The 19,944-nt window shown below is 40.5% G+C and overlaps 1 protein-coding gene across 2 annotated transcripts in view; it reads left to right on the plus strand.

Moving 5' to 3' along the window:
• The window catches only part of far1 (fatty acyl CoA reductase 1), a 28,350-nt gene extending 9,722 nt beyond the window's left edge, over positions 1 to 18,628 (plus strand). The window contains exons 2-13 of one of the 2 annotated variants that reach the window (XM_026172655.2): positions 3,083 to 3,184; positions 4,340 to 4,456; positions 5,100 to 5,275; positions 6,976 to 7,155; positions 8,825 to 9,002; positions 9,344 to 9,388; positions 9,686 to 9,813; positions 9,904 to 9,971; positions 11,803 to 11,974; positions 14,930 to 15,059; positions 16,282 to 16,409; positions 17,165 to 18,628. In XM_026172655.2, coding sequence (XP_026028440.2) covers positions 3,113 to 3,184; positions 4,340 to 4,456; positions 5,100 to 5,275; positions 6,976 to 7,155; positions 8,825 to 9,002; positions 9,344 to 9,388; positions 9,686 to 9,813; positions 9,904 to 9,971; positions 11,803 to 11,974; positions 14,930 to 15,059; positions 16,282 to 16,409; positions 17,165 to 17,324 — 1,554 coding nt within the window. In that variant the 5' untranslated portion in view covers positions 3,083 to 3,112 and the 3' untranslated portion in view covers positions 17,325 to 18,628. Of the gene's footprint in view, positions 1 to 3,082; positions 3,185 to 4,339; positions 4,457 to 5,099; positions 5,276 to 6,975; positions 7,156 to 8,824; positions 9,003 to 9,343; positions 9,389 to 9,685; positions 9,814 to 9,903; positions 9,972 to 11,802; positions 11,975 to 12,487; positions 12,660 to 14,929; positions 15,060 to 16,281; positions 16,410 to 17,164 lie in introns of both variants that reach the window. The other variant, XM_026172654.2, reaches the window with a different exon arrangement.
• The last annotated feature ends 1,316 nt before the right edge of the window (positions 18,629 to 19,944 follow it).

A 19,944-nucleotide genomic window follows, 5' to 3' on the forward strand; every position in this document is an offset into this window, starting at 1 on the left:
AAGTAATAAATCAGTTTATGCTGCATGTCGTGATGTGCTGTTTTCTCAAGCAACCAGCCATCTGGTTTAGAAATGAGACTCCTGTAAAGCGATCTGTAATGTTTACCAGATGCTTGGAGTATAATTTAAACCTTTTATATAACAACTGAAAGGAAACTAAGATAGGAGAGTGTAGAGCTACAATTTCTCCTCGGGCAACACCGAGATAGAGGAGGATGTTGCCCACCCCCGTCCTAGTCTGACAGTGCAAACCTGAATAACCAGTTTAACTGTAACTACGTGTGTGGCGATTAGGGATGGGTACCAGTAGATTAGGGATGGGTAAACGGTAGTAACCAGACCGAAAAGCAGCGCGCATTTCGGTGCTTTTTAAAAAAAATTTCCCTTAGATGTCATACAATTTGGATTCCAGCCAATCATTTTACCTTTGCGAGCGTAGTAGGCGGGCCCAGGTACGTATGTTCTTTTAGAGCAGAGCTACAGATTAAAAATGCCCGAAGCGGTCAAAGTCTGGCTGTACTTCACAGCAAAATATGCAAACTCAGCAGCAACAAGTGCTTTAAGGTGATACTGTGATACTGTGCAAAGGAGGTAACACCTCGAATCTGATTAAACATATGGCGACGTATAGCATTTTGTTAAAAGCCGAGAAATGCGCCGTATTTGATAGCTTGCTGCGAGACCTCACACCGTGCACATCTACTGCGGGTGTGGTGCCTGTTATCGGACCCGGAGTTAGCAACATCCCCCAAGAACCCGAAGAGTAGAGTCCTGGCCCCTAGCCCTGTCAGTGTAGCAGAAATGATGACGGATGATGATGGCAGCAGCCATTCTTCTCTGGGCGAGTAGCTTAATGTTGTTCGTGTGTAATTTACGTTGAGTAGGCTAACCACGTTATTAAATTAATGCATGTAAGGTGAACTAGCAAACATCATCATAGCTACATGCGGCTGTCTTCTTGTTTGATGGCAGATACTCCCTTCATCCTGGCCAAAAAGGCTAAAATGACCAAAGAAAAAGTGGAAAACAGCTAAACATGAGAGGTTTTTGGACAAAGTTTGTTTTTTCCATTGATTAAGCACTGCTTCCAGCCAAGAGTGATACCATATATGCCCCATAGCTGCAGAAAAGTCTAACATCGTTATCTTTTTACTAAAAACAGCTGGACATGGTTTTTGGACCAATTTTGTGTTCTCCATTCTTTAAGCACCGGTTCGAGCACCGTTTAAGCACCAGCACCGTTTCAAAAGTACCAGTTTGGTACTGGTATCGGATAAAACCTAAACGATAGCCATCCCTAGTGGCGATAGCGCCAAAATGCAAACATGAATGACCACGGAATCGCCCTTTAGCACTGTCAATGTGAACAAAAGAGCTGGATAGCTAACATGGAATCTTAGTTTACCCCCTTCTTTTAAAACTTTATACACTTTAATCTACAGTGGTTAAACAACCTGAGATAATCTGAAACCTGCAGTTTATATTTGCAGCTATGTGTATTTTTGTAATAATTTTAGAAAGCCATTTAATGCAAAGAAATAACTCTGGATCTGGCGGAAACTGCTCAGAGGAAAGGATAAAAGATAAAGTCAGTACAAGCAGACCATGATAACGATTTGCATGGTTGTTGTTCCTGTAAGGATGGATGAATGGCTTAGAGTATACATAAGTCTAATAGAAAATTGTAATAGCTTTCCAAACATTAGTTTCTCATATTTTGTGTGTTTATTGGTTGAATGGACCTATCATCACTCTAAATATATCATTTTCCCAGTGGAAATTGGGGAAGCTTGCGGTGTTGACCTTCTGATCTCATTTAAAGCCAGCTACTGTGTGTTATCACACAGGCAGACCGATGCACACAACTAAAAATGCTTCATAATAAATAAAATCATATGAATTATATTCACAATAATGCAGTTTGTTCTGAAAGCCACTTTCAGACACGCTGCACGGTATAAAGTTCTAGCAGTACAACACCCTAATAGTAAAACTGGAGAAGGATTTGGATTTCTGTAACGGTGCCGTACAATAATCGGCTCCAGTCAGCCGACGGGAGAAAACCACCTGCGTTAATGATTATGTGAAATATCTATCCTAGTGGCCAGTTATCAGCTGGACGGTGTCATTCTTCATAAAAGCCAATAATGCGACTGATAAAGTTGACACACATCAAAGTGCTTTGTCTACTGCAGTGTTTGCAGACTTGGGTTTAGAGCTGCAATCGACAGCTGATTTGATTTTGTGTGCGTTTGTGTTTTATAAGCCAGGCCACAGAACACTTGTTTCATATTTGGATTATCATTTAATAATTTGGTGCATTTAAAAAATGAGTAAATACATAAAATAACATGCAGTTATCAATTCATTATTTTGTCAGAAACTCACTGTGAACCATTATGTTCTTGGGGAAATCCTTGTTAGTGGTATTACAGCACTATTCTAAAAATAAACAATACTGTTCCTATACTTCATGGAAATTATTCAGCTTGTTAAAGTTATATTTGCATATTTGGAGGTCTTTCAAGGACAGCAAAGTTGTGCGCTTTGGACTTTTGTTTTCCTAATATATAAAATTGTCCAGGTCCAACTACTTCCTTTTGATTTATAGTAAGAAAACCATTTAATTGGTCTCTACTTTAAAGAGTTGTATAATTGATGAAGCCACCATGTTCTTATTTTTAGCATTAAATAATCAAAACATACTAAAATAACTGGAAAACCCTCCCAGTCAAGCTGTGGATACAGACTGGTTCAGTTACAGCTGCCGTTCTCCAGCTAAACCTACTTCAAACCAGTTTAGAAAAGCACAGGCATGTTTAAAAACTTTACACATTGCTATGTTGGAGACTTTAAAATGAAGTTAGATTTTAAAGTGCAGAATCACTTTCATGTTTGCAGCATTTCCTGGTGTGGTGTGTTTTCAGAATGAAGCGGATGTTACAGGCTGATTTAAAATTTTGCACAAAACAGGTTTGGCAACCTTGAAGTTCCTCAAATGTGAGTCTGTGTAGGACTTCACTGTCCTTGGAACACAGCTTTATTTTATTTTACTCATCTTTTTCTTATCATGTCTATGCAGGTCGTGTGGTATTGAGAGACTGCAGACATCATGGTGAACATCCCAGAATACTATGCAGGAAAAAACGTGCTGATCTCCGGAGCGACCGGCTTCATGGGCAAGGTACAGTTGTGGTTTTCATCATCTAGCAGCCAGCAGGACTGAGCCCAGCAATATGAACTTTGGTAATCTTTAAAGTGGCTATCTGGAGAGTTTCCAGTCTGAAGCATGTTACACACACTTGACTTGAGTTGTATGTTAAAGTGAAGTGGCACACACGATGACTCTCCATCAGCTGGAACGTCTCTGCACAACTGCAGCCATCCAGTGAACTGCAGTGTTGCAGTTTTGTGATGATGCAAACACATCGAATTCTATTGTCAGCTACTATTTTGCAATATAGAGCTCAGCAGTGACCTCTCATTTTAAAAGGCTCTGGTTCCAGAAGTGAGTTTCTCATTAATTTCCTCCAGTGACGCATCGCAACTTTTATATAAAAGATTTAAGCGTCAAACCAAGCCGAGCAGCTGTGAGTCAAAAATATTTGATTTGGGTCCTCAAAATAAAGGGAACCGGAAGAAGGCAAAAGTGCAAGAATGTGTACAGAACAAATTTTTGGCAAGAGGAAAATGATTACTCAACCCATAATGCATTGCAAATCTCAAGTTCCAACTTCAAACATCTTTCAGCGTTTTCGAATGTGATCTTTTTATTATCACTGTGTTTTTATATGGTTAATAAAAATGTTGCACATTAGTAGTGTATATATATGTTTGGAATGATATACAGTGTTTGAGTTTTTTGGTTTGTTAGGGCTTATTGGATTCAATTTCTAAGCTGCTTTTGGTTTGTGACTGTATAGCAGTCATGGTGATGATAAGAGTCATGTCCTGAATTTCTTACTTCCACTTTACTTAAGCTGTTAGAGGAGAGTCAGAAGGCCTCTTAGTCAACCACCATGTAGTGGTTAACACATTCAACTTGCATGTGACAGACCCCAGTTTGAGATGGGGATGGGACATGAAGTCAGCCTCACTGTGTTCACAAGCTAGTGTACTCCTTGTGCCAGTACCAAGCGCACATAAGTGGGAGTTGTATAAGGAGGACTCTTGTGCAAAATCTTTGCCTAATAAAATATGCAACCTCTTTGAAACAAGAGAGAAGCTAAAAAAACTTTTTTGTTCTGTATCAGTTTGTCTTTTGTGAAGATTTAGCAGGACTGACCAGTTGTAACAATCTCAGTCCAAACTGAGTCATTTTGCTTGCTTGTTATTGAAGGTGCTGCTGGAGAAGCTGCTGAGGTCCTGTCCAGAAGTCAGATCAGTCTATGTGCTGGTCAGATCGAAAGCTGGTCAAAGCCCTAAAGCCCGCATCTCCGAAATCGTCAACAGCAAGGTGAGTAATGGGCAAAGAGAGGATGGTGTGATGTGATGAATGGTTTTGAGGCTCTTCTGTAGCTGGCAGATGGAACAAAAATGGCGCACAGAAATGTTATACTGCATATTTTTGCCACATTGACAACAAACACCCTCTGGATGGACTGCCTTTGCACTTTTGCAAAGTCCAGCAGTTTCTCATTTTGCTCTAGTTTGGTCTTTTTCTCCCCTCTTACTTCATCACTTCCACAGTTTGGAGACTGTAGTGGCTTGCGTGTGCCAAAATTTGTCCTCGGTCATCTTCAGAGTCTCAGTGGGGTTCAGATCAGGCTCTGGGATCGCAGTGTCATTATTTTAGTTTCAGCCAATTTTGCAGAGTGACAAGCAGCAACATGTTGGTGAAGCAGCTTCTGATAAAGATTGTGCAGAAACCCCCCACACCGTGATACTACCACATTCTTTGGGAACAGTTTTCCAGTTTGATGCCAAATGCAATGTTTAAAAACAAGGAAAAACAGGCTGGTCTGAGAAGTGACGACTAAATTGTGACTAGGTCAAAAAAAAGGGGTCTTCTACAGCATGACAGTCATCTGTATTTGGTTATGGTTATGGTCTTCTGTAATTTCCATGTCGTACTGACTTTACTTTTTTCACTATTTTAGCTGTTTGAAAAATTGCAACAAGATCAGCCGGACTTTGCAGAGAAGATCATTGCAGTGAACTCTGACCTCACACAACCGGAGCTGAATCTGAGTAAAGCGGACCAGAGCATCCTTGCTGAAAACATTGACATCGTCTTCCACTGTGCTGCCACTGTCCGCTTTAGTGAGCCACTCAAGTGAGTTATTTTTTTCCTCTTTTTAACCCTTTAAAACTAGTCGGAGCGGGCACGCTCTGTTTTGCATAACTATTTTTAAATCCCGGTAGCACTGCAACCACGTAAGCTAGCGCAATAATTTTTTTTTTGCATATGAAACCGGAGAAGTTGTACTTACATCTTGTGCCATCAGCTTGTCCTAGGTCACGGTTTCCTTCCACATAAAGCTTTGCAAAAACTGCATAAAAAGCGCTTGCGGGAACAAAAACATAATATTCCAGAAACACGCTTTGCCGATCCGATCAGCTGTTCATAACACTTCCTACGTTGGAATAGACGTCAGAGCGAACTTTCGCATGTCCGCTATTACCTGCCTGAAACCGGAAGTGACGTAATTTTCGCGGAAATGTAGTTTTTTACCATCAGGGCCTCATGAGCCTGTACTGGTGTTTTTAAAAGTTATGTTTGACTTTATGACTTTCTGTGTCGTTTCTGGGATGCTTAGGACTCATATTGCACTGCTGGAAATAGTTTATTTTGATGCATATGCTGCTTTTTTGCATATTTGCATTATAATATTTATTTTCGTTTTTCCTGCAGTATATAAAAATTTGTGTATTTCAAAAATAAAACTGTGAAGACACTCAAAATAAATTTCCTGTGGTGGGAAACTATTTTTAACTTTTTTGTAGTTACAATTTTGAGGGATAAGCCTCTTAAATTTCTCTAACTAGAAATATATGTTAAAAAAACCAAACGATTTTCAATTTCTTTTGTAGTTTATTGCACTTTTTTGCAATTTATGTAATTGCTATGCACTTAATGCATCCATATTATTAAAATTTGGGCTATAATGGTTGTATTGATGTATAGCAACTTGAAATGCTCCCAAAAATGGCACTACAGCATGTAAAAATATAATATAAGCTCTGGCGGACTTGGTTCTATGGTAGGTCTTAAAGGGTTAAATTTCTATATTAGTTTTAAGCTGTATGGTCTTATGTTTGGGGCTCCTGATTGTAGCTTTGCTCATTTATATTCTGACCTTGCACCTTCCTTCGTTCTTTGCCTAAAACTTGCTGCTTTTAGCTTCTCCTAAAAGCTTAGTTTCTTCTTATTAAATTCTGTGAGCCTGGTAAAGGGCAGCACCTTAGTGTGTGCGATCTACTGCCTTTTTTAAAAATAGCTGTTATTTATTCAAATGAATGGTGATGGAGTCAGTGTTTGCTTGGTGCGGCACGAGAAAAAAACAGCAATGTTGACGGACTGCCCACTGTTGTTTTGAACCACACAGACTGATGACACCTGACCCGGCATGCAAAGGGCACGCCTGGAGCTGCTTTGAGATTTAACTCTTGCAGCCTTTTGGAGATGGTACATTATGCTTGGAGGAAATTATTTGTGCTAAATGGGTGGAATTGGATGTTGTTTATAATTAGTATTGTGGACATTTGTGTTCTTGTTCAAAGTTTTCGGGCAGTGTGCAAGCAGGAAATTGTGCACATCAGTGTAGTGTAGATTTTGAGTCAGACTAGGAGTCAGGTAAACATTTGATAAGGAACTTTTGTTTGTGGAAGCTTAAATGATACTTCTGTGTTTTGCGACGACAGATATGTGAACCTTATGTAATCAAAACGGAAGTAAGCATTTTTAGGTGGAGCTGCAATCACGTCTTGCTTTCCTGACATGTACTATCCTGTCTTTTACCCTCTTTCACTCAGGGATGCAGTGCAGCTGAATGTCCTGGCCACTCAGATGATGCTGGCCCTGGCTCACAGGATGAAGCACCTGGAGGTTTTTATTCACATCTCCACAGCCTATGCCAACTGTAACCGAGAGCTCATCGAGGAAGTTGTCTACTCTCCCTCCGTAGACTACCGAAAACTCATCGATACTCTGGAGTAAGCTGATCTGGAATGTGATCAAACAGCACTGACACCAAACGTCTGCTTCACGTGTGCAGATATGAGGACGTAGCAGTCATTGCTAAATGGCAGCATTAAGTTTAATAGTTTTATTTTTTTTTTTCCAGACTTTGATGGATTTAAAAGCAAGTAGGAAGTGCATTTCAAGATTAATGCCAGTGAAATAAAGCGAAGCACTTCAGCTTAACTCTGGCTTTACAGTAAATGGCTCAAGATAGATTAGTAAAGTCTGTGGAGTAGAGATTAGTGCTATGATTCTGGGGGATTTTATGTACAGAGCTGTTCAGTGAACGTTTGAGTGCGTGTGCAAAGAGACAGCATGCAGAGTTTGTTGTGTACAGTACACACTGATCTTCTGGATGGGCAGAGTTGCTCGAGGTTGTTGTGTAGCGGTTGAATAGTGATGAGTGAAACGACCTAATGAGCTGGAATATAATTTTTCCTTTTGCCCAACTCTGGATTTTATATGGAAGGTGGAGCAGATGGGCATTGTTGGCACACGTAATTCGCTCTTCAGGTTTCTCTTTTTACCTTGTTCCAGTTATGTAATCATGACAACTGTGTTGTTCGTGTTTGCATTTCTTTGTTCTGAGCACATTTTTAGGAGTGTAATCACATGTGGTTTGCATGGAAGAGAGGGTTAAACTCTTTTCCCACCTGGTCTGTTGGAGACTTTTTTCCTTTTCTTTTTCTCTCACGCTTGAGAACAGTCCAAAAGAGCAAATCGTATTGCTTAGCAGACTTTCTGCAGACTGAATAAATTAATAAAACTGTGGGCACTGGTAATGAAATGAGGTATTTTGGTCCATTTAATGAACTTGTGCATCAAACAGCAGTTATTCTCTTTACACGCATTATCTATAGACTGTATATAAAAAATGGATATGTATACATGTCCATTTATTTATTATTTTTTTTATTAAAAAAAGCAAAAATATGGAAGTTGCCATTTTGAGATGCCTACAACTTTCTGAATTCCACATTGTAGAGATTTTTGGATGTTTTTGGTGTTGACGGCCGTCCCAAAATCCCTTCTTTGTTCATTGTAGTTTTAGAGTAATCTTTGATGAGTGAACGCTGTTGGTTTGGCTTTAATTTGAGCTTAATGTAGCTCATTACTACTTGTTTGCCCTTTCCCCTGGTGTGTTTGTTAGTGAAATGTTGTGTGTAATGAGAGCGTGGTGCAGCGTGGGAGAGACGATGACATTTTACACAAACGGGTTTAAGCAGTTGGTGAATTCTAAGTCTAAAGGAAAATAAAGTGAAAAGAAGGACATGAATATTGTTTTGGCTGTTATACTTTTGTCCTGTAATTACAGCTGGTTTGATTTTTTTGTGTGAGTAAGGCTCCCCTGGAGGTGTGGCTTCCTAACACTTGAAGAGAGTTTTTCTGAACAGCAGCAGTAGTGCTAGTGACAGATGTGACAACCTACAATACCTACGTATTGCAAAGTGTTGAGGGGAATGTGCCATTGCTTTTTGGATATTCTCTGGGTTTAAATATTGTTGGGGCAGTCACCCACACAGTGATTAGTACTGGAGAATGAGCAATATTTCTGTTTACTTCAGACTGGAAAGCCCTGCAGGTCATAAAATTAAATTAAGCAAATACAGGGCTAATCTCTCTCTGTCTCTCTCGGTCCAGCTGGATGGATGACGATCTGGTATCTACACTGACTCCCAAGCTAATTGGAGAACATCCCAACACTTACACCTTCACCAAATCTCTGGCCGAATATATGGTGCAGCAGGAGGCTGGAGACCTCAACGTAGGCATTGTCAGACCCTCCATAGTTGGAGCCAGCTGGAAAGAGCCCTTCCCAGTGAGTAATTCCAGATGCTGGTGTTACGCTGCGTTTTCATTATTACTGTAGAACCTTAAATTGGTAAAGAACAATGCATAATCGTGTCTTTTATATATTATTTGGATTTGTTCCCCCCCAAATTTGGTCTTCTTCACCTCTCCTTTTTGCCAAGCACAATTGTGGGAATTCTCCTAAAGTTTAAGCAGCAGTGTGATTGATTTATTTTTTTTATTAAGTCAGTTGAACATCTGCCTGAAAGTTATATTTCAGCTTTAATATTTTCATTGCTTTTGTTAAACTTTGTCATTCAGCTTTGGTGAGTAAGCGCATTGTTTCAACATTAATATTCTATCTTTCAGGGCTGGATTGATAACTTCAATGGACCCAGTGGGATTTTCATTGCAGTAAGTACACAGGAAAAATAACTGTAGGTGGGGTCTAGAAGCCTAAACTGTTTTATGATTGCTCGTATTTACAGCACAATCAGAGAGCTTTGAGTGGTATTGAAGTATTTAAGATTCTGGTGGTAATTTACTGTTATTCATGATGATTGGTTACATAAACAACTGTGCCGTATGTTTGCTTTGAAGAGCTAGTTGTGGTTTATTAATTGTTATAAAGTCTGTGGTGTGATTTGTGATTGTGGTGTGTTTTCCACAAATCGGTTGCATTAATACTTCCTCTACGCCACCCCCTCTTAGGCTGGTAAAGGGATCCTCCGAACAATGAGAGCATCTAATAATGCTGTGGCTGACCTGGTTCCTGTAGATGTGGTCATCAACACTACGCTGGCTGCAGGCTGGTACTCAGGATCACAGGTGCTTAACAGGTGAGAGACCCACACATTAACACAACTTTAGTCAATATTTGTTTTTTAATTCATCTTAGTTCCTCTGACATCTTTCCCTTTTTACGGCAGGCCTAAAAGCATACCCGTGTACAATTGTACAACTGGTGGGATTAACCCGTTTCGCTGGGGAGAAGTCGGTAAGACAATTTCTTGCCTAAACGCAGCCTATGAGGGGGAAGCCCCTGACAGTGGAAGCTTATGCGCTTTAACGTGGCGTCTAATGATATACCCTCACTGTAACTTGATTCCTGGCCTGCCACACCCAAAGCAGAAGCTTTTGTTTACCTGTCCCTTATGGATATTGATTTGGGGCAGTAAAGTATCCCAAGCGCATCTTTCCCCAGTATAGAAGTTGCACATTTTGGAAAACTGTTCATAATCTCATCATGTCCTGTATTTGTGCTGAATTCTCTTAATGCTTTGCATTTAAATTTCATGGTTTAAACTGTAGCTCCTGCTCTAAGTGCAGTGTTTTAAGCTTTTAAATGTAAAACCGCTATGTCCTAAAACTTGAATTCTGGTGTGCTGGCAGTTAAATTACTGAGCCAGGTGCAGGGCTTGCATATATAAAATTAGGGTGGCAGCGACCGTGACAGAACGAGCTTGAGAGTCACTCCCCTTTGTTTAAAGTTGCACTGTGCATTAAAAAGGTGACAGATAACAGCATGACACAGTTTCAAATAGGAACTGAGAACGAAATGACTTTATCCAGATCATGTAGAGGCTCGCCTCAGGGTTTAAATGATATTACACAATTTCTCAGTTTGCAGATCTTGACAACTCCTGCTGCATACAGTGCTGTGCAAAAGTCTTGAGCCACCCCTCATTTAATTAGTTTGCTTCCAAGTTGCCAGATTTCTTTAGTATTATTATTGGTGGCCGTGAGTAACAGTTCTCCAGGCTTTCTAAAGGTCCTTTAAAGTTTTTTTTGTTAGCTGCTTTTTTCACTTATAAAAGAAGTGAGACAGGGACACTGCACAAAAACTGGAGCAAAAACCAGCGGCAACAGGTCTGATGGAGCGATTCATCCAAATGTGAAATTATTGTTCAAATCATTAGTATGTACAGAGCTGGTCAAAGGTTCACAGTGAGTGTCTACACCCATCTATAGAGCAGGGTGGAGGCTCTCTCATGGTTTGTGGCTACATTTCACCCAGTGTTGTTGGATATCTTGTCAAAATTGGAACTGTGAACACAAACGTGCCTCTGTAGACTGATCCACTATGCAGTACCATCTGCTTGGCAACAGTTTCATTTTTCAGCATGACGATGATCCTGAACACACAGTAAACCTGGATGGAAAAGTGTAGGATCATCTCGACAGAGAATGGAACAAAGGGCACCCAAAATTCAAAGAAGAGCTTTAAATGCCCTTAAAGAACCCTGGAGAACAGTTCCTGAGGACTAATTAAAGAAATTACAAATTTTTTCTCCACATGGAGCATGCATTCACATCCATTTTGATAGTTTGGACAGGTTGCTGAGTTCTCATATTGAGGTGAAGTGTGATTATTCTCACACTGAGCCATTCAACAGCGGTAACGAGTAGCTCAAATGTAGAGGAGGAGTCAACAGGACTGAACAGGCCAATCGCAGCAGTTGCAGGCTGATCGCCACACAGGTGGTGGAGGTGCACATTTGGTTGCATCAGTTGCTGTTATGACACACCTCATCCCCTGTAATGCTGCCATTTTTAGATGCCTGATGTTATTCACCTTACATTATTTGTTATTGTATTAGCACCCTTTTGTCTAGCTAGTTTCCTAACAGCTAAGGCAGTTGAAAACTAGGAAATCGAACTTTTTCTAGTTCCGGTACAAACCTTGTGGCTTTGTATATCTGCAGAACATATAGTATAGTTTTCCCACATGGCTCAACCTTCTAGCCAGTCATAAAGGCAAAACAATGTAACGGCAATCTTAAAGCTGCTCATTGATGACTTGTGTTGAACAACCTTCTGTTTCTTAGAGTACCATGTAATATCCACATTCAAGAGGAACCCCCTTGAGCAGGCCTTCCGTCGGCCCAATGTTAATCTCACATCCAATCACCTAATCAATCAGTACTGGATCGCCGTGAGCCACAAAGCTCCGGCCTTCCTCTATGATCTGTACCTCAGGCTGATTGGACGAGAACCCAGGTAACCTCGTCATTGCCGTTTCGGATGTGCCGTGCCGCTGCTGTTCTAACAGAACCCCCTACCCCAAACACACACACACTCGCATTTCCGCCGGCTTACACTGTCACCCTTCCTTTATCGAAGTAGCCTAACGTCATAGCTGCAGTGCTGCTGTGTTAAAGATGCTTGTGTGCAGTTTTGCAGGTGAAGAATGTATAACCCAGCTGTTCTCCTGAACATGCTGGATTCTGCACTCTTTGCGTCTTTCTAATGTTTGTATTTTCAGTTAGATTTCCAAAACCTTGGCACCAAGTTCACTTCAGTCCAGCTCATAAATGGACTGAAGTGGACTCAAACTGTCTTGTTTTGTTTCCAAAGACTAGATCCAGTGTTCTGTTGTGCTGCTAATTAGACGGTTACAGTGGGCCTGCGTCTTTCCTTGTATCAAAAGGAGGAGAAAATGAACGTGCATTCCTTTTCTTCTCGTCCTCTGTGTCCTTCCTGTTCCGTCATATGTGATTCTCTCTCCTACAGAGTACTGTATAAACATGTCCTTCAAGACCAATCCCTTAGAGCAGGCTTTCAGAAGGCCCAATGTCAATCTACGCTCCAACCCCTTTACTAATCAGTACTGGACCACTGTCAGCCACACGCTGCCAGCCCTGCTCTATGATGGCTATCTCACGCTGATGGGCCGGAAGCCCCGGTAAGGTTGCAACTGCCCCTCAACCCTCTCCTGTCTGCCAGTCTGCCCCCTGCCTCTCCCAATTTCCCCACACTCCACTCCTCCCTGAATGTCTTTTTTTTTTTTTTCCTGGGAAGGTGGAAACAAGGGCAGAAGGAACAATGTTTGCAGTGTCTTTTCTTGACGTCAGCTGTTAATGTAGGCAGTATCCGAGCATGTGTTTTCAATTCAAAGAAGATGCCACGTGCCTTTTTTTTTTTTTCTTTTTTTTTTCCTTTCGTGAACAAGCCATGCTGTGAACATGACATCCATTATCCGCCGGTCTTCACCCAATCATGGAAAATGCTGAGGCACCACGAGACTTCTTGACCAATCGAGAAAGTTGTGCTCAGTTGGACATCTTGTGTCTCACTGAAAACAACACTACTGCATGCAAACTGATTGGTAATTCATTCTTAGTCTAAATTCTAAAGCCACAAATATTTCAGACGGCAAAAGTGACACCTTTATAGTTTTAAAATCAGCAGTGCTGTTTCTGATTCTAAATAAATAAATAAATAAATAAATAATAAAAATAAATGAAAAATGAATTGGACAAAACTTGCTGTGCTTAACTGTCTGAAATACTCATGGATGGCTGAATGGGTAATTTGTATTGAACCTAACTGGCTTTGTCACCAGCTACAAGAAATGATTATCCCTGCTTCTGTATGCTGATCAACCATGCATGTTTGTCACATCTTTGAATCATTTGTGTTCGCAGAAGGAATCTGAGTCATATCAATCTGCCTTCATTAGTGTAGCAGTTTAAAAGGACAGCATTACAGGCCTCGCGTTGCAGCCTGCCATTTCTGTTCATGACAAATTGAAATGTCTGAAGTAATTTGATCCAAAAGTGGTTAACATTTACAATTTACTGGATGACAAAAAAGGTGGCATTTGAAGACTCGGATCCCTTTTATCCTGCTAACAATATTGGCTGCTTCTTTGCACACTGATCACATCATCACCTTGAATCATTCCTACTAAAAATTTGATTATCTCCATCTGAACTAACACAAAAATTAAGTATCCTAACTGGATTCATCTGTGTTACCAGGAGGACAATATCACCTCCACTGTAAGTTTATTTTCTGAGGAACTTAAGCTGATTTAGTTCATTTTTGTGTTGAGCTTTTAATTATTTTGGGTAAAATATTGACCTAGACTGGGTCATGGGTTCATTTGAGTGAACTGTCTGTCCTCCTGGCCTATAAACAGATTAAATCCAGTTGATTTGTTTGCTGATTTGTGTGACTCACTTTGCCGCAGGGAAGAAATTGCCACCTTGACTTGCAGTGCTATGAAAAAGCTTGGAAAATACTCCTATCTTTCAGGCAAGCTATAACCTTACCAAAAACTGTGAAAAAAGTATGACCTCCAAATGTCCTAATCTGGGGTTTAATAAAATTATTACACGATTGAATTTAAATTGTCTGGAAAAACTACAACATGCTTCCTTTGTTCTCTCCAGGAGTAAGAAAGTTTTAAAAAGTGCTGGCAAAAGAAAATGATGTGGAGTAGCTGACAAATCTGTTTTCCACAAAGCTTAAAACTTTTTCTTGGCACTTTTTAAGATTTTGACAGGATGGGAACAATAAAAGTTCAAAGTTTAGATCAATAAATCAGCCACAGCATTAACTCCACCTACCTAATAGTTTCAGATTGCTTCATTTGAGTTTTCTAACCAATCTGGTCATGGGCAAACATCAGCTGAGATGTACCTTTGGTTTCTGGCACTAGTTTGAGAATGTGGTTTGTAACACTGAGTGTTCACTTCTTCTGTCATTTGCGTTAACGCTGTGGCTGATGGCTACCGTATGCAATCTCATAGCACTGTACAGCTCAAATGATCACTTTTTTAAATCAAGATCAGCTTAATCAAATGTGCAAATCAGTGAAGTCATGCCCATAGCGTAATCGGAGAGGTCAAATCGATCTGAGATATACAGGAATAACAAATTTGACTGCAAACGGTTAATTTATATGCATACATATATACATTGCTCTCTCTGGTACCTGTCTTTTATAGCCTAATATTTCTCTAGACTGTCTAACCTCTGCCCCTGCTCCCAAACACTTTGGCATACTCTTCTCCTTTCCTTCTCATCCTGCCTCTTTATCCCACCACTTTTTATCTGTCCTGTCCTCTTCCTCATCTTCCTTCTGGTCCTACTCTGCAAACACTATTTATCCACAACACTGCTGTCTTTTCCTTACACTGCCCCTCCGCTACATGCCGTTTGCCATAGGATGATGAAGACGATCACTCGCCTCCACAAAGCCATGATGGTACTGGAGTATTTCACCAGTCACTCCTGGGTGTGGAACACTGACAACATGGCCATGCTGTTGGCCCAGATGAGCCCTGAGGATAAAAAGGTAGGGAGGGTCGCGATGATTAAACAATGTTTAATCATCGCTCCGCACACTGCTTCATTCACACTCCGTGCCTCAGTTACCCGTGCCTGCCCCGCCCACGCTGCAGTCGTTTACACGCTGTGGCAGAGTGGAGTGCCAGAGTGATAATGTCTAGTAGTCTGCTGGTAAGGCAGAGCGTGATTCATTCACTGCTGACGTCAGTTTGTTGTGAACGGGATCATTGTTCTGCGTTGCAACTGTCTGGAGGAATCTGGACTCAACATTACGACACTGACGTCTTGTGGAGTCTTTTCGAGAAAATAATCAGATGCTTTCAATCCGGGGCGTCAAATTCATGTTACACTGGCCACATACAGCATACTTTCATCTCAGAACTTTAGCTACACATTTAATCCCTGATGTCTTAGTAATTTAAGAAAGAAGGGCAAATTCAACAGTTTTTCTAATGTTGCTGTAGCAAAGAAGGAAATCTCCTGGGATGCCTCTTTGAGCTTAAAGTAATAAATAAATGTGCAAGTTCACAGAAAGTTCTGGTAGCTCACTGCCCAGACTAATTATGAAAATTATTAAATGAATTCACTACTTTTTCTACGGCAGTTCTGTTGCAAAGAACAGAAATTTCTATAGTGGATGGGTTACTCCGTTATTTAGGTGTAGCATGAATGGCCATCTGAGATGTTTTTATGTAGGAGAAGCTGTAACGGTTATGAAAATACAGTTAACTTAAAAATACTGGGCTTGTTCCAAGCTGTCCAGTGGTTTGATTCTGGCCCCCGGGCCTTATGTTTGACACCTCTGCTTTACATTATATTAGCAAAGTTAAACTTTTAATTTCACAGAATTTATTTTTTATTTATTTATTTTTTTAGTGCATTTGTCTCGCCTAACGAGGATACAGGCTCCTTAGACGGAGGATTCAAGGGCTTGAATTTCCTTACTGAAGCAGAGACTCTGTTCCCACGTCCCCCAACAGTTGACCACACAGTGCCTCGCTTGTATTATTTCCTAGAAGGCACCACTGGGGGGGGGGAACTGCCACAGTAAGCTGGAACACTGTCAGATCCACAATGCAGCCTTCTTAACATGAAAGCGTCCCCTGTTGAGAGTTGATTTAAATGTTTGTTAATTCAGAATCGATAAAGGTTTGTCATGAGTACATCTCTCATAAACAAATGTTGCTGCTGAGGCATACTGAGGGTGTTTCTTGTTTCTCTTGCTGCAGATATTTAACTTTGACGTGCGTCAGCTGCACTGGGCAGAGTACATGGAAAATTACTGTATGGGCACCAAAAAATATGTCCTCAACGAAGAGCTGTCGGGGCTGCCTGCTGCACGCAAACACCTCAACAAGTAAGAAGTCTATGAAATTAAATCTGTCATCCTTTCCTCCAACACAGAGACACAGGAAGTAGTAGCATTCAAAGTGATGGGCTCTGGCAGGCTCTTTAAAGTTCACCACACAAAAGATGCTTTTCTGCATCGCCAGTTAAATGTGCTGTATGCAACTTTTCGTTAATGGGTTTGAAAACTTTTTATTGACAATATTTAAAAAATTATTTTTAAATATTTTAAATATTTTTTTTAATATTTAATTTTTAAATATTTGCACAAAAGATGCAGAATTGTTGCTCACAAATCCAAATACTGTATTGGCTGATTAAAGTAAAAATGCAGGGTGGTTTGTTTTTTGTTTTTTTGTTTTTCCTCTTTGGGGAGGGGGTGTTTATGCAAGACCCACACTGGGGTAGATGGCCAACTAGTTATAACTTGGCTACACAATATTTGTCTAGTATTACTTTGGCACATCCAACTCACTCTTATTATACTGATACAAGAGTACACAGGGTATATGCACCAGTGTCCTAGTTCGTGTACAGTGTACAGGACTTTGGTACATGCTGCACTCGACCATTGCAGGACAGTGTGATGTATATGGTATTACTGTTTGGTTGGTCGCTTATACACAGTTTACAAGCATGTCTTAACGCCTGTGAGTCTTATTAATTAGGTTATTATTAGAGAGCATTCATTGGAAATGACACATTATCAATATGAAACAGTCTAAGGTGGTGTATCGCATGTCTCACAATCTGTTTTATTTCCAGGCTGAGGAACATTCGTTACACCTTCAACACCATCCTGGTGGTGTTTATTTGGCGCATATTCATTGCCCGATCCCAGATGGCCAGAAACATCTGGTACTTTGTGGTGAGCCTCTGCTTCAAATTCCTGTCCTACTTCCAAGCTTCTTCGACCATGAGATAGTGACCGAGGGACGTGGTGGCGGGTTGCGAGGCGGAGCGACAAAAGAAATTAAGAAAAGACTGGCTGTGGATGGTGAAAGGTGCTTGTGTTCAAAGTGCTTGGAAAAGAAAAAAAAAACAATAAAAACATCAGTCTCTGGTCTCTTTTTCATTGACACCACCAAACCATTTAACAACTCAAATACAGATGGAACTACCTGACAAGCCTGGAGTTCACAGGGGTCTGTTGGCTATCTGGATCTCTGGCATTTCATAGAAACTCAGTGCATGGATTTATTGCACCATACAGCTCCGATTCATAGCACTTGGACTAGTTGGAACAAGCCTCGTTCTGTTTATTCCCAGCATGTCCGGTCCTCCTCCTCGGCGCCAGCTTTGCTCAAGAGCAACCTTCTCTAAACCTGCTCATCTCGCATCTTTGTGCTCGCCTGGCTGTCTTCCTGCAAAACGAAGCTATGCATTGGATGATGCTGCTGCAAAAATCCCCAGCTGGTTTTGAATCAGTCCAGGCTTCAGTCGCGTCAGATGTTTTAAGTTGCAAGTGTAAGTTGTATATCTGTCATCTGAAAAGATAACTGGTTTTGCTGTTTTTCTTCCGGATTGTCTGTGGTTTGTGTCATTTTTATGCTATGGAACGTTTTTTTTAAAAGCAGTCTGTAAGAATCAGGGTTGTTTTGTTTTGTGTTTTTGTTTTTTGTTTTTTTGTTTTTTTTCACCTGACAGCAGCGTTGGCTAGATGCTTAAACAGTTGGTTGATTTGACATTTTAAGAGGCTTATTCAGGGACCGGCTGACCTAGGGATCACTGTTTAACTCTGTCATGACCTAACACCAAGAGCGAAGCCATTTTAGCTAACACGTGACATTTGCAGCGATGGCTTGTGGAAACTGAAGTATAAACACGGGAGGGGCTTGCTTATGCTGATTTTTATGTCCCACAAAAAGAATGGCCTTTAGCCCCTCTCGCTGCTTGTGAGAAAGAAACTGTCAGCAATGATGCACCTCTGCATGTTCCTCCAGTGGACTACGTTGGCAGACTCCCTAATTACAGCAAAGCACAATGTAGATTGTACTGTAGTGGCTTTACCCAGTGCCTACAAACCAACGGTTCTTGCATCAGCAGATATCCAGCTTCTTCTTCAGTTTCCTTTTTTGTTTTAAATCACGTCTGAAAGTTATTAAGCTACACTTTTGCCAAAATGCATCTTGGCTAACATGCTCATACCTCTGTGAAACGGTGGGGGTGAGATGGTTATTTCTTTCTTCTCGAATGCTTTGAAATTAAACGCTCTTGTACCGGTACAAATCTTGAGTTCCACACTGTTCTTTTAGTACACTACTTTTCAGGTAGCACTAATTGTAGCTCGCCAACATTGTGAAGGGTTTAAGTCGTTTTTCTTTGCAAGTGCTTGTGTGTGCATGTGTTAGAGTAACTTCGCGGGACATACTGTATTCTATTGCTGCTGTTTATAACCTCTTGGACCATTCGTTGCCATGTTAAGTCTCATATTGTTGGAACTGAGCTAATCTGCGCACTATGTTATGTTTGTCTTTTCCCCGAGCTTTAATGAAGCAGGGTGTGACTGCGTGCTGTTTGCTTGCATCTTAGGCCATAGAGATTTCAAGCACCTACATGTTTGTCGTGCCAGAGTCACTGAGGAGTGTGATTTATTTATTTTTTCTCCCCTTCTCCCAAATCTCACAGCATGAGTCATTTTGCATAGATCGTATGAAAGTCCAAGACTCAAACCTGAATTGTGCCTGAACTTTTGTCAAGATAATGTGAAAAGAAAGCAATCAAATCTGTTTTCTAGTTATTTTCTGTATAACTCTATTTAGGTAGATGACATATAACACAACAGATGTATTTTTATGCTGATAACATTGTGACTAGTTTACTGATAAAGAGCTAACTGAACCAACTTCAGCTGCTGTATATTTTAAAAAAAAGAAAAAAAAGAATTTAACCTGTTAAAAAAATGTAAATGCAGTAGATTAAATACTGAATTTGGCTGTTACAAGTTGCTCGTCATATCACTTTGTATATACATGCACATTTTAACTTTTTCCATCACGGAATGTAGTAGACATTCAACAGCCTGACTTCATTGCTCAGCCAGATTCTCCCTGACTGAGCTCTGAAAAATTCTGTAATTGCCTGTGATTTTAATATGGGAAAAGCTGAGGGACCATGTGACGAATTCTTGCTTAACTCTGTTTCCTTGCGAGGGTGTGAAGTCTCTGGTGTGATTATGACTGTTCTTGTGTAGTGTGGTGGGGGGAGGGAGGGGAAATAAAGCGCCGCCATGTCTAATTCAGGGTTTTCTCACTTCTGATGTCAGGAACTACTGAATCCTACCAGTGGATTGTTAAAACGGGGCATTGCACACAAGCATTGAAATGATTGTAAACCTCTGAAATCACAGCTTTGAACAGTTTAGGAATTGCATTGCGTTATAGCATTATTTTGCAACAACCAGTTTTTCTTTGGGACATTTACATTTTTGTGATATAAGCTTGCTTGCAAGAATTTTATTTTTTATTTTTTTTATTTTTTGGTACATGTTAGAGGAATTTAATGTCATACAAGCAGCTTAGGGAAAAATGTTTGGTGTGCCTCTG

Source organism: Astatotilapia calliptera, chromosome 7 (assembly GCF_964374335.1).
Source record: "Astatotilapia calliptera chromosome 7, fAstCal68.1, whole genome shotgun sequence".
Taxonomy (NCBI): domain Eukaryota; kingdom Metazoa; phylum Chordata; class Actinopteri; order Cichliformes; family Cichlidae; genus Astatotilapia; species Astatotilapia calliptera.